The sequence below is a fragment of the Halichoerus grypus genome, chromosome 4 (genome assembly GCF_964656455.1).
Source record: "Halichoerus grypus chromosome 4, mHalGry1.hap1.1, whole genome shotgun sequence".
Taxonomy (NCBI): domain Eukaryota; kingdom Metazoa; phylum Chordata; class Mammalia; order Carnivora; family Phocidae; genus Halichoerus; species Halichoerus grypus.
The window spans coordinates 186,584,794-186,597,592 of NC_135715.1; the positions used below are offsets into that span (position 1 = coordinate 186,584,794).

At 56.0% G+C, this 12,799-nt stretch overlaps 2 protein-coding genes across 6 annotated transcripts in view; both read left to right on the top strand.

Annotated features, from left to right (window-relative positions):
- Positions 1 to 300: 300 nt before the first annotated feature.
- CHRNG (cholinergic receptor nicotinic gamma subunit) lies at positions 301 to 5,659 on the top strand. Its single transcript, XM_036069253.2, has 12 exons — positions 301 to 349; positions 544 to 683; positions 945 to 989; positions 1,171 to 1,280; positions 1,787 to 1,942; positions 2,706 to 2,803; positions 3,095 to 3,295; positions 3,494 to 3,608; positions 3,821 to 3,935; positions 4,640 to 4,856; positions 5,077 to 5,210; positions 5,486 to 5,659. Exons 1-12 carry the CDS (start codon positions 301 to 303, stop codon positions 5,657 to 5,659), a joined length of 1,554 nt encoding a protein of 517 aa, XP_035925146.1.
- Positions 5,660 to 7,768: 2,109 nt separating this feature from the next.
- The window catches only part of EIF4E2 (eukaryotic translation initiation factor 4E family member 2), a 31,606-nt gene continuing 26,575 nt past the window's right edge, over positions 7,769 to 12,799 (top strand). For 3 of the 5 annotated variants that reach the window (XM_036069260.2, XM_036069261.2, XM_036069258.2), the window contains exon 1: positions 12,646 to 12,788. In XM_036069260.2, coding sequence (XP_035925153.1) covers positions 12,745 to 12,788 — 44 coding nt within the window. In that variant the 5' untranslated portion in view covers positions 12,646 to 12,744. Of the gene's footprint in view, positions 7,886 to 12,645; positions 12,789 to 12,799 lie in introns of those variants that run through there. The other 2 variants (XM_036069262.2, XM_036069259.1) reach the window with 1 other exon arrangement.

Consider the following 12,799-nt stretch of genomic DNA (forward strand, 5'->3'; position numbering starts at 1 on the left):
CTCCCGCGACAGAAGGAACAGGGGCTGGGACAGCAGTATCAGAGAATGGGGATGGAGGTCGGGCTCTCTCTGTTGGGGCAGATGGGGCCCCTCTGTCCCCTCCCCAGCCCAGGTAACCTGAGCCTGGCATTTTGTCCATCTTGGAACAGCTGACAGTGCTGTGCTCAGACAGCTGGTGGGGCTGGGCTGGCCTGGCTGGGCTGGGAGCATGGGCTGTTACATGAGACCCAGAGTCTACATCTCTCTACCCTGAGCTGGGGAGCTGTTGTCCCACCCGTCACTGTAGAGAGCTGCGGCACCATGCTCAAGGGCCCGGGGCTGCCGCTCCTCCTGCTGGCTGTCTGCTTGGGTGTGGACACAGGGGATCCGGGCCTGGGGAGGCCTGGAGCAGAGATCCAAGGCCTCAGGGGACAGAGGGTCCGGAGGGTTATTGAAGCCTGTCCCCACGCCCAGCGCCCTACTTCTCCACATCACACCTTCTTGTGGCCTCCCCTCTCTCTGCCCCAAAGCCCCTATACCCAGGCTCAGTGTTGTCTGTTGCAGGAGCCGAGGGCCGGAACCAGGAGGAGCGTCTGCTCGGGGACCTGATGCACAACTACAACCCCCACCTGAGGCCCGCTGAGCGTGATTCGGACGTGGTCAACGTCAGCCTGAAGCTCACCCTCACCAACCTCATCTCCCTGGTGAGCCACAGGCCTATAGGACAGTGGGGGAGACAGAGGCCCAGTGTACCCGGCCCCTGGGACCTGCTGGGGAGAGGCAGGGGTTGGCTCTAGCAGCCAGGCGGGGGAAGGACTCCACAGGTGGGAGGCTGGGGAGCTGGAAATCTCCCACGAGGGCTGCCCAAGAGGCTGCCGTCCTATAGCACCCAACGGGGGCCTATAGGGACTAACATCTGGAGAGGGCAAGTGATGGGGGTTCAGCCTTCTGTTCTGCACCCTTAGAATGAGCGAGAGGAGGCCCTCACCACCAATGTCTGGATAGAGATGGTAAGAGGCCACCCTGCAGTCCTTTTCTATCGGGGCCCCCACCCTCGGGTCCCAAGGCCCTTAGAGCTGCCTGCCTTCCCCCGCCCCCTCCCTGCCTCCTCTGACCCACCTGGGCTAGGCTCCTATTCCTGGGGGTGGGGAGGGGGTGACTCGGCCTGGCAACCCCCCCCCCCCCCCGCAGCAGTGGTGTGATTATCGCCTGCGCTGGGACCCACAAGACTACGAAGGCCTGTGGGTGCTGAGAGTGCCGTCCACCATGGTGTGGCGGCCGGATGTCGTGCTGGAGAACAAGTGAGGAGGGGTGCAGGCGGCGGGGGGGGGGAATAAAAGGACATAAGGGTAGGGCCCGGTACAATGAGGGGGCTCTGGGGAAAGGGACAGGCGAACGGAAGTTGCAGACCAGGGAATACTGGCCGGAGCAGGTGCTGCTGAGGGGAGGGCCGGGCCGGCAGGCCTGATTCTCGGCCCGCTCCATCTCCTCTGGGCTGGGTCGTCTGGTGGGCTACTGCCCTCCCTCGAAGCTCTCAGGTGTCAATAGGCATGAAGCGCTGCCCTCGGGGGCGCCTCCAGCACTTTGAAAGAGCTGAAGGGTTGTTAGTACCACTGTGACCAGGCCCTGGGGAGGAGGGGATGGGGCAGAGGAAGCCCTCCGGCGGGGAGGTAGTGGACCCCACGAAGGGCTGCTGTCCCCAGGCCTCATCCATGCAGGGCGAGGGCTGGCCTGGGGTGCGGGACTCGGGCGAGCCGGGGCTGCCGGGGACGGGAAGCCCCAGCCTCAGGGCCTGGCCTGTGTGCAGCGTGGACGGCGTGTTCGAGGTGGCCCTCTACTGCAACGTGCTGGTGTCTCCTGATGGATGCGTCTACTGGCTGCCACCCGCCATCTTCCGCTCCTCCTGCCCGGTCTCTGTCACCTACTTCCCCTTTGACTGGCAGAACTGCTCCCTCGTCTTCCAGTGAGGCCATTTACTGGGGGGGCCCGGGGAGATATAGAGAGCTGCCCTAAGAGGAGCCTGGCTGGGTGGGGGACGCGAGGCTTCTCGCCAGGGGTCCGACCCCGGCTCTCGGGGGCCCTCTGTGCCCGTCTCAGGCCCAGACACCCAGAGATGCCCACGTCCCTCCCTGCTAAGCCGCAGTCCCCCCACTCATCCTCCTTCCCTGCCTCAGTTTCCCTGCCTGTGCCCCAAGGGAGGAATTAATGATCGGGGTGGGTGGGCAAGAAGGCATGCATGAGTGTCTCCCCACACCCCCTGGAGAGGTGGAGGCTGTCTCAGTCTCCTCATCTGGAAATGGGGGAAAGGAAGTCTGTGTGAGGGTTTTCCCATAATTTAGAAGAGCGGTCTTTTTACAAAGAGACCCTCCTTAACAAACAGACCAGACAGGGACAGACGGCCGTTTCTGTGTTCTAACCATTGGCCCCTCCTGCTCTGGAGGCAGTGGAAGGGAGGAACGGAGTGGCCCTGGGCTCTTAACATCTGGTGAGGGCACTGAGCTGCAGCTTCGTGGCCCTTCCCCAAAACTTCCCTGACCCCCATGGAGCCCAAGTCCCCTTCCCACCCCCCATCTCGTGGCCAGGGTTCTGTGGAGAACTCGCAAATTCCTGGCTGCACTTTTTTGAGGCAATACTGCCCACAGTTGCCCTCAGAGGATCGTCTGCGTGACCTCAGACGTGGGTCTACACACACTCAAATGTCTCCCCCTTCCCTCCCCATCTCCCAGGTCCCAGACCTACAGCACCAATGAGATCAATCTGCAGCTCAGCCAGGAAGATGGTCAGACTATCGAATGGATTTTCATCGACCCCGAGGCCTTCACAGGTAACCTCCTCCCAGGACCCCTGCTGGACGTGGCCTCCAGGGCAGGGCCAGAGCAAGCTCAGACCCCCTCCCATGTAACTCAAGATGAAAACCACAGTAAACCATAAAACATATATCTTTAAAAGCCCGGCACGGTTCTCTTTTCCCCATGCTAATAGCTCCAGTTTGGGGGGGGCGGGGACCAGGTATCCAGGCTCCCTGGATGGTGCTCCTTTGGGCCCACGCCAGCCGCCCTGCAGTTAGGTGACCGGGGCTGCCCTCCCTGCACCCACCCTGGCCTGCTGCCCACAGAGAATGGGGAGTGGGCCATCCGGCACCGGCCGGCCAAGACGCTGCTGGATGTGGAGGCACCCGCTGAGGAGGCGGGCCACCAGAAGGTTGTCTTCTACCTGCTCATCCAGCGCAAGCCCCTCTTCTATGTCATCAACATCATCGCGCCCTGTGTCCTCATCTCCTCGGTCGCCATCCTCATCTACTTCCTTCCGGCCAAGGGTACCTGGAGCCTGTGGGAGGGGAGCCCCGGCCCCAGGCGGCAGCACAGGGACTAGCTGGGAGGGCACAGGGTTGAGGCGCCACACACAGGACCACCTGTCCCGGGGACCAGGGCCACTGGGCTCCTTGTGCGGTGAGGGAGGTGCCCCACGGTAGGAAAGTTGAGATCTGCTCTGAAGGCCTCTTGGTTATGGGCAGCGGGGGGCCAAAAGTGTACCGTCGCCATCAACGTGCTCCTGGCCCAGACTGTCTTCCTCTTCCTCGTGGCCAAGAAGGTGCCCGAGACGTCCCAGGCAGTGCCACTAATCAGCAAGTAAGGCTGGCCCTCATGCCTACCGCCCAGCTCCTCCCCGCCCTTCCCCGGAACTCGGGGCACTACCCTCCTGCCGCTCCCACCCCCACCACCCTCAAGGCCAACTCCTCACCCTGAGGAATCTGGGGGAATCGGCTGCTAAGGGTGGGGGTGCATCTGGAGATGAAGTGCCAAAGGGCCAGCCCCGCCTCCTGCCCACCCAACCCCAACAGGTACCTCACCTTTCTCCTGGTGGTGACCATCCTCATTGTCGTGAATGCCGTGGTCGTGCTCAACGTGTCTTTGCGGTCCCCCCACACACACTCCATGGCTCGCAGGGTCCGAAAGGCAAGGCCCCTCCCTGTCCACTCCAGCATCCTCCTGTCCAGTCCTCTCCACCCCCTTCCCCTTCCCTACTCACCTGCCACATTCAGCGGCAAACCTACCCTGTGTGTATCTTGAAGCATGTGCCCAATGAATTAATATAATGCTGAGTGCTTACTATGTGGCAGGTGTATTATGCATCCGAACGCATTTGATCATCATAGAACTCCTAGGAGGTGGGTATTAGTCCCATCTCCATTTTGCAAGTGAGGACGCTGAGGCACAGAGAGATTCATTAGCTTACCCAAGGTAGCCTGGTGAGGAAGCAGAAGCAAGATTCTGCCCAGGCAGTCTGGCTGGGGAGTCTGTGTGATCTGCAGCCCACCCGCAGCAGGCAGCTAGGACCCTTGTTGCAAATGCAGATCCTCAGGCCCACCTCAGGCATCCTGGGCCAGAACAAGGGGGGTGGGGCCCAGGAACCTGGGTAGCAAGTGTCCTGGTGATGCTGACATGCACACAAGTTGGAGGACCTACGCTCAGTGTCTGGTACAGAACAGCCGAGCTATTCCGGGGTCAAGCCACTGACCCTCGTGTGCTGCCTCTGGGCTCCCAGGGGCTTAAGCCCTCCGTGCCAACCTTCACCTTTTGCTCTGAAGCCCAGCCTGGCCGCCCACATGCCCAGGTCTGCTGGCTACTAAGCGAAGCCCACCAGAAAATCCTCTCTCCAGGTGTTCCTACGGCTCTTGCCCCAGCTGTTGCGGATGCACATTCGCCCACTGGCCCCAGTAGCTGTGCAAGACACCCAGCACCCACTGCAGAATGGCTCCCCCACAGGATGGTCGCTCACAGCTGGGGAGGAGGTTGTTCTCGGCCTGCCTCGCAGTGAACTTCTCTTCCGGCAGCGGCAGCACAATGGGCTGGTGAGGGCAGCGCTGGAGAAGCTAGGTGAGGCCGGGGGGTGGGGGTGGGGGATGACACTGGGGATACTCCTCCCCAGGGACTCCAGACGGGGAGGGCTACCTGTCAGCCAGAGCACCAGGCACAGCAGATGAGTGTTGGTAAGTGTCTGGGGTAGGGAGAGAGAAGCTAGGGTGGCTCAGGAGAGATGACCTTCTCAGACTATTTCTTCTCCACTCTATTCCCAAACCTTACCCTGTCTCCCCAGAGAAAGGCCCGGAGCCAGGGCAGAGCCAGGAGGTGTGCGGCAGCCTAAAGCAGGCCGCCCCGGCCATCCAGGCCTGTGTGGAAGCCTGCAACCTGATTGCCCTCGCCCGGCACCAGCAGAATCACTTTGAGAGTGTAAGGGGGACTGAGTGCCCAGGGAGGGACTTGGACCCGAGACGGGGGCAAGATGGGCAGGGTGGCCACGGTAGGGCGATGGGATGGAAAAAAGTGGAACTGGGACATCGGGGCCAGGGGACTACGGCAGAAGCCAGGCTAAGGCCTGGAAGTAGGTGTGAAGGGCCCAAGGCCATGGAGGATAGAGGCCTGCTGGATGGCCACGGATGGCACAGTGATCCAGGGCAGCCTTGGTGTCACTGCTGGTCATCCCACACCCTGCCTCCCACCCCCAGGGGAGTGAGGAGTGGTTCTTGGTGGGCCGCGTGCTGGACCGTGTCTGCTTCTTGGCCATGCTCTCGCTTTTTGTCTGCGGCACTGCTGGCATCTTCCTCATGGCCCACTACAACCAGGTGCCTGCCCTGCCATTCTCCGGAGACCCCCGCTCCTACCTGCCCCCACCTGACTGAGCCAACCGACCACCAACTGCTGCTAGACACGTGGAGTCTTATCGGCTGTGTTCTTCAGTGGCTGAGGTCATGATGTGCTCTTTGGGAAGTGCCCCTCAGGGCCATATGAGCCAATGGCCCGGAGAAAAGCATGGGAAATAAAGAGACGGAGCTGGAGTCCCGGAGTGGTTGAGAATGGCTGTGGGCAGGGTGTGCTCTTGGGGTCAACATCCACGTGGCACTGGCTAGCTAGTCCCGGCAATCCCCTCACTTCAGCAAAGCATTAGCAACTCCCATCATTTCTTTTTTTTTAAGATTTTATTTATTCATTTGAGAGACATAGAGAGATAGAGCACGAGCGAAGGGGAAAGGAAGAGGGAGAAGCAGAGCAGGGAGCCCGACTCAGGGCTCAATCCCAGGACCCAGCGGAGATCATGACCTGAGCCAAAGGCAGATAGATGCTTAACTGAGCCACCCAGGCACCCCTTACTCCCCTCATTTCTGAAGCCCTAAGGACTCTGTCTTGTATGATGTCCCCAACTAGGCAAGGTCCCATCCCTCCAGGCCTGGGCCTCCTTTCTTTTTTACAAGATCCCCACAGGCTCCTAAAGGAGGGAGGTCAAGAGAGACGTGGAATGTAGCAGGCACTGTTCTCTCGAAAGAATGGCAGCAGCCCACCCCAGCTGGTATCTCCCTCCCCCGCCTTCTGGGCGCTATAGGCACCCAACACTCACGGGCACCAGTGACCTTTGCATTCATATGCATTTTTTGTCATTGATCACAAAAGATTCCATGAGTTAAGAGCTCCTCACGTCATCATGGACAAGCAAGAGTCACTATTCCCCCATGTTTCAGATGGGCAAATTGGGGCCCAGATTAAGAAGGGCTTCCCAGAACACTGGTGGCTAAATAAAGTTTGGAGTCCAGAATTCCCAACCCAATTTTAGACACTCTAAGAAAGGTTCTATGGCCTGGAAAACAGACCCCTCTTCCTTCTCTTCTCAAAGGCCAGGGCATTTGCGCTGGTCGCAAAGGATGCTTAAGACAAGGAAGAGCTAGGCAGAGAGGCTGGGAGGTAACTGGGAACCGCTGGGCTTTGCCTTCTGAGAGGAGACCCTGACCAGCCTCCTTTGGCCCCACTTAGGAAACAAGATGGCCAGCTGAGGTCTTCCTGGGAGAGAGGCAAGGCCCTGCTTTGAGAGTCCAGCTGGGGCCTGAGTTCTGTTGGTGACAAGACAACTTGAGCAAGTCATTTGTGCAACAACCCCCCCCCCCCCCGGCTTCCAGCCTCTGTTTCTTCATCGTAAATAGGGGTACAGATTTCAGTTCCTATCTACCCTCATCAAAGGATCAAAGGTGCAGGTGAAAGTGATTCAAAAGTGTGAAAGTGCCACATAAGACCCGACAATAGGACGTTGTTGGGGGAGGGGAGAGGACCCCGGAAATAACCCCCTCCCCCAAGTACAGGGTTGCTGACTTTGAGGCTCAATCACCAGCAGGTTCACTTCATTAACTCCAGTTTATGTGCGCGCTGCCCCGTGTATTTGGAGCAAGACACGTAGATCCGTGAGGCACTTTGATGATTGTGGGCCCATCTGCGGTTCCTGAAAGCTTCCCACTAGCTTTGTCACCCGCGGTGAGTCTCTCAACTTCTCTGACTGCCTCAAAGGGCCGAGATGAGCTCTTTAGCTCCGGGCGCAAGTAAGCAAAAATTTACAATACTAATTTCGGGCGACTGTCTAGCGCCTGACACTGATGATCCCGTTCGATCCACACCGCAACCCGAGGAGGCAGGTACGGTCATATACAGTATGGCCAGTACCCAAGAGCAAACAGCCTCGGGGAGGTTAAAACAGAGTCCAGGATCTTGCAGCCCCTCTGGGGGTGGAGTCGGGACTGGTACCGAGCAGTGTCCAGGGCCCCCACGGTCAGCGACGCGGCTCGGCCTCTTTCTCCGAACCGCCGCGGGAGGGGGTCGGGGCGCCCCCTCCGACACGGGACAGGAACCCGGGCGGCGCGAAGACGGCGACCCGCACGTCCGCCGAGCCCCGCGCCTCCGCGCAGCCGCCCGGAGCGGGCGTCCCGGGATACCCGCCCGACACGGGGGTAGGGCGCAGAAGTTCCGCTGCGCCATGCGCAGCCGGAAGTAGCCGGGCCCTAAGCTGGGGGGAGACCCGGCGGAGCGGAAGTCACTCCGTGAGGCAGTGGCGACGGCGGCGGTGAGAGGATGAACAACAAGTTCGACGCGTGAGTGGCGCGTGGCCGCCCCACGGGGCCCCTTCCCCCAACCGTTCCCCGCGCCCGCCCCCAGCGGGGCTGGCGGCGGCGAAACTCCCCGGCGCCGTCCTCCCTCCCGGGCTTGGGCTGCGGGCCTCGCGGGCCCAGGCGGCCGGCGGGGAAGAAGAGGGGGCTGGGGAGGCGTGATGCAGGGGTCTCGGAGACGCCGGGGACGTACGGACCGCGGGCGAAGCGCGGGGTCCCGGGGAGGAGGCGGCCGTGACGCCCGGAAGGAGATTTTTGGACGCCCCGCCCCGGTGGGTGCGGGTGGCCAGCGGCGTGGAGGGGCGGAGACCGCGGCGGTTTGGGTGTTTCCGCAGCCTGGCTGCCCTGCCTCTGAATCCGGCTTTCCACACGCACTCTCTAGCCTGGGCAGGGCGCCTCGCCTCTCTGAGTCAGTGTTCTCTTCTGCAGAGTGGGGATGGGAGCAGCCCGGGTCGGAGAGGTGGGAAGATGCAGTGAGGTAATGTGGCTCTTGGGCCTGGGGGCTGCTCAGTTACGGAATGCTCCTCGTCTTCCTCAGGCTTCTTCCTCCTTCCTTCCTTCTCCCTCTTTTCCCTTCCAACACACTCGCCGGGAGCTGCTCTGTTTTCTTGCCCAGCGCGCACACTTGACGTTGCCCCCGTGTCCACTTCGCGTCTACACTATCTGGTTCCTAGTTCCAGCATGAGTTGGAAATGCAGAAAAGAAATGCAGAGTATGTTTGCATGTTTCCCTCTAGCGATTGTATTTTGAGGTAGATTATGTTCTCTCTCTTCTAATAGTCTAGTAAATCTGTCTGATCTCCAGAGAGCTAGATTTCCAGGCCCAGACCCACCGGTTTGCCAGTTATTTGACAGAAGAGTTGCCCAGCCATTGTTATCTAAACCACGTTAGTGGTTAGTGCCCTGCTGCTGCACGGGTGTGTTGTGATAAGGATCAAATCACGTGCAACAGTGCTTAAAGGTACTTTGTAAATTGCTCATAATGAGGAATAAATGTAAAGTGGCATCACTGTTTATTTAGGTTGTGACCCACTGCTGATGGGAAATTGGGGTTTTTCCAATACAGTGAGTGCTGATTGGCGAATTGAGGAGTCCTGGATTCCAGCACTCTAGGCAGCTCCTCGGGAACGTTTCCTGGTTGCTCAGAAGTCTCTGGGACTTGGGTAACAGCCTGCTGCTGAGCTGAGCCCATCTCAGTACAAACAGCCACACTCCCTCCCTCCCCGGCCCGTTTGTACTCCTCATCTTAAATCTCTGCAGCACCAAATTCCAGATCTAAGTCCTCCCTCAGTGGAGCTTTCTGCAAACCCTATACCCCTTCCTCCACTAAATTGAACAGATCAAAATTTCATCTTAGGAAGACACTTTATGGTTTATCTAGCCCAGTCCTGCCAAAATCATTTGGGGATCTGCAGGAAGCTAATTTAAGAATGGTAGTAATGGTTTCTGTAGGTATCTTGGCTTGATACTTTTCACATATTATTTCTACTCCTAACAACACTGCAAAGGGGATTATGTCACCTCCTTCCACAGATAGGAAAATGAGGCCCTCTGAGGTTAAGTAACTTGCCTACAAAAACAGGAAGGCCCATGTGGCGGAATTCAAATCCAGGTTTGTTTAACCTTGGTTCAAGTACCTCTTGACAAAAATTAACCTGGATCATTTTTTTTTTAAAGATTTTTTTTATTTGACAGAGACACAGTGAGAGAGGGAACATAAGCAGGGGGAGTGGGAGAGGGAGAAGCAGGCTTCCCGCGGAGCAGGGAGCCTGATGTGGGGCTCGATCCCAGGACCCTGGGACCATGACCTGAGCCGAAGGCAGATGCTTAACGACTGAGCCACCCAGGCGCCCCTAACCTGGATCATTTTTAGTTAGTTCTAATTATTAATTATTCGTTATACTGAGTCAATTTTTTAAGTTTTTTTAATTTATTTGACAGAGATACAGTGAGAGAGGGAACACAAGCAGGGGGAGTGGGAGAGGGAGAAGCAGGCTTCCTGCTGAGCAGGGAGCTCGACATGGGACTCGATCCCACATGACCTGAGCCGAAGGCAGACACTTAACAACTGAGCCACCCAGGCGCCCCTGAGTCAGAATTTTTTACCATCTCCTAGCAATGCAGGAAAAAAACCAAAGCTTTCCTTTATTTGAAATTAGCAATTAGAGACCACACTCCTGCCCCTGGTTTTGAAGTTTATTTGTTTAAGTGATCTCTACACCCAGATGGGACTCGAACCCACAACCCCGAGACCAAGAGCTCCTCTGACTGAGCCAGCCCGGCGCCCCAAAAATCTGCAGTTTTTAGACCGTTGTTATGTGTTGGCTTCCAGTTTCTTCACATCGTTCCTAAGGACTGGTGCCAGTTTGCCAGCATCCTAAAAGTCCAGTGCCTGGAGCTAGGTACTGTAGTCTAATCTGATAAGCTCAGGTTAAAGAAGAACTCTAACCTCCTCTAGTGTGTGGGCTCAACTTCTGTGAGTGTAACCTAGGACTATAATTGCACCCCACCCCCCACATCTGTCAATTCAGTTAGCTACCACTGTCATTGATCCTGTTGATATGTAAAACCCTAAGATGCTTTCACTGTTCTGCAGTCCCAGACTGATTAGTTTCCAGATTTAGATGCCATACTTGATTTTGTCATTCTTCTCTCTTTGCTAGCTTTTGGCCCTTTCTTAAAGTATTGTCTGAGCCACCTGTTTGGCACTCGTCCTATTCTGCCTTGTATGGCTTTGATTTGATTTGATTTTTAAGTTTTTATTTATTTGAGAGAGAGAAAGTGCACACAAGCAGGGGGGAGGGGCAGAGGGGAGAGGAAGAAGCAAACTCCTCTCTGAGCAGGGAGCCCAGTGTGGGGCTAGATCCCAGGACCCTGAGATCATGACCTGAGCTGAAGGCAGACACTTAACCGACTGAGCCACCCAGGCACCCCTATTGCTTTGATTTTAGAAGCACATTCATTAAACATGTTTATTGTCTGCCTCCGTCTGATGCTGGACATGTAAAGATGAATTAGACCAAGTTCCTATCCACAAGGAATTGGTCTAGTTAGTACGAGGACAAACCTGGGCAGAAGTTTGATGAGCTGACTTAGGGCCACTCAGTCTGGATAGCGCTAGAGATGCTAATTGCCCTCCTGAGTCTATGGAGCTCTGATTTTTAGTCCTGATTGTATCCTGACTCAAATCGAGCTTCAAGCTGAGAAGAGTAGCCTCTGGATGATAGGATGCAAGTGATTTGCCTTAAGTATAGGCTTAGAGGGCAGGGTAGTTGGCTAGCTCCACTCTCAAGAAATAACACAAGATGAAGGTCCATTAGGATTTCCTTTTACCATCTCTGAGGGGAATCGGGAAGTGTGGTCCAGGGATCTCAGTAGCACTGTTTCTTCTCAGATATAATTACTTTTGCTATTCTTTTTCTGTTTCCTAGTCGTGATTAGCAGCAAAGAAAGGAACTTATGTTTTTCTTGGGGCTGGTAAAATGAGAGATGTGGGGTGACTACCCCTCTTCAAGATTTAAAGGGAAGGGACCCCAGAGGATATAGTGGAGGCTGGGAGGTAAGAAAAAAGGGAAATGGTTTGAGTCCTGAGGTGTGCCCTTAAGACGAGAATTAGGAGCTGTCTTGAGCCTATTCAGTATAAAAAACCATGAGATATTTTTGATTAGGAGCCAGAAAATTGCCATGACATTACAGCTGAGACAAGTACAAACATTTATATGGTGAGGTTCAGAAGAGGGGAGCTGATCCAGCCTAGGGAGAGATTAGGAAAATTTTTTTTTTAAGATTTTATTAAAAAAAAAAAAGATTTTATTTATTTAGGGGCGCCTGGGTGGCTCAGTCGTTAAGCGTCTGCCTTCGGCTCAGGTCATGATCCCAGGGTCCTGGGATCGAGCCCCGCATCGGGCTCCCTGCTCCGCGGGAAGCCTGCTTCTCCCTCTCCCACTCCCCCTGCTTGTGTTCCCTCTCTCGCTGTGTCTCTGTCATATAAATAAATAAAATCTTTTTTTTTTTTTAAGATTTTATTTATTTGACAGAGAGAGAGGGAACACAAGCAGGGGGAGTGGGAGAGGGAGAAGCAGGCTTCCCGCGGAGCAGGGAGCCCGATGCGGGGCTCGATCCCAGGACCCTGGGATCATGACCTGAGCCGAAGGCAGACGCTTAACGACTGAGCCACCCAGGCGCCCCAGGAAATATTTCTAAGAGAAAGTGGCCCTCAGCCCGAGTCCTAAAGGACAAGTTAAGTAGGGGAGGAGGGGCTCTCCAAGAAGAGACCACAGGATGAGCATAACAGAGGGGTGAGATCAGGGAAACTGCAAGTAGGTTGATAACACGAGAGTGGAAGGAGTTTGTTGGGACCAAGCAGGAGGTGATACTGGCACATACAGAGCAGGACCTTTGTACCAAACTGAGGCCTGAGTATGTGTACCTCATCCCCTCAATCAGGTCCTTGGGGACAGGCACTCTAGCATCTGATACACACAGTAGGTGGCTTGGTAAATGTGGGACTTGGTGCTCTACAGGCTCCTTTAGAAAAGTAAACCAACTCAAGTTTAATAAAGGGGAAGGATATCCTAAGCACAGATATGTTCTCCCAGAAGTCTGGGGAGGTCAAACTAAGTCAGTGAGATGGCAGCATCACAAACAAAACCACTTTTCTATCTACTTTCTCTGCTCCGTTCCCTTTCTCCCTACTGGCTTTCTTTGCTCTTGTTCATTGTCTTTCCCTCATGGCTTTTCTCATAGGGGACCCATATGATTGCCCCAGCTCCTCAATCTGTGTGATCTTTCATCTCCTGGATAAAAAGCCAAGGAAGGAATCTACTCATAATTTTGAGCAAGACCATGGGGCATCAGTTATTGGCCAGGCTGGAATGCCCTTTGTTCAGGTACCCTTCAT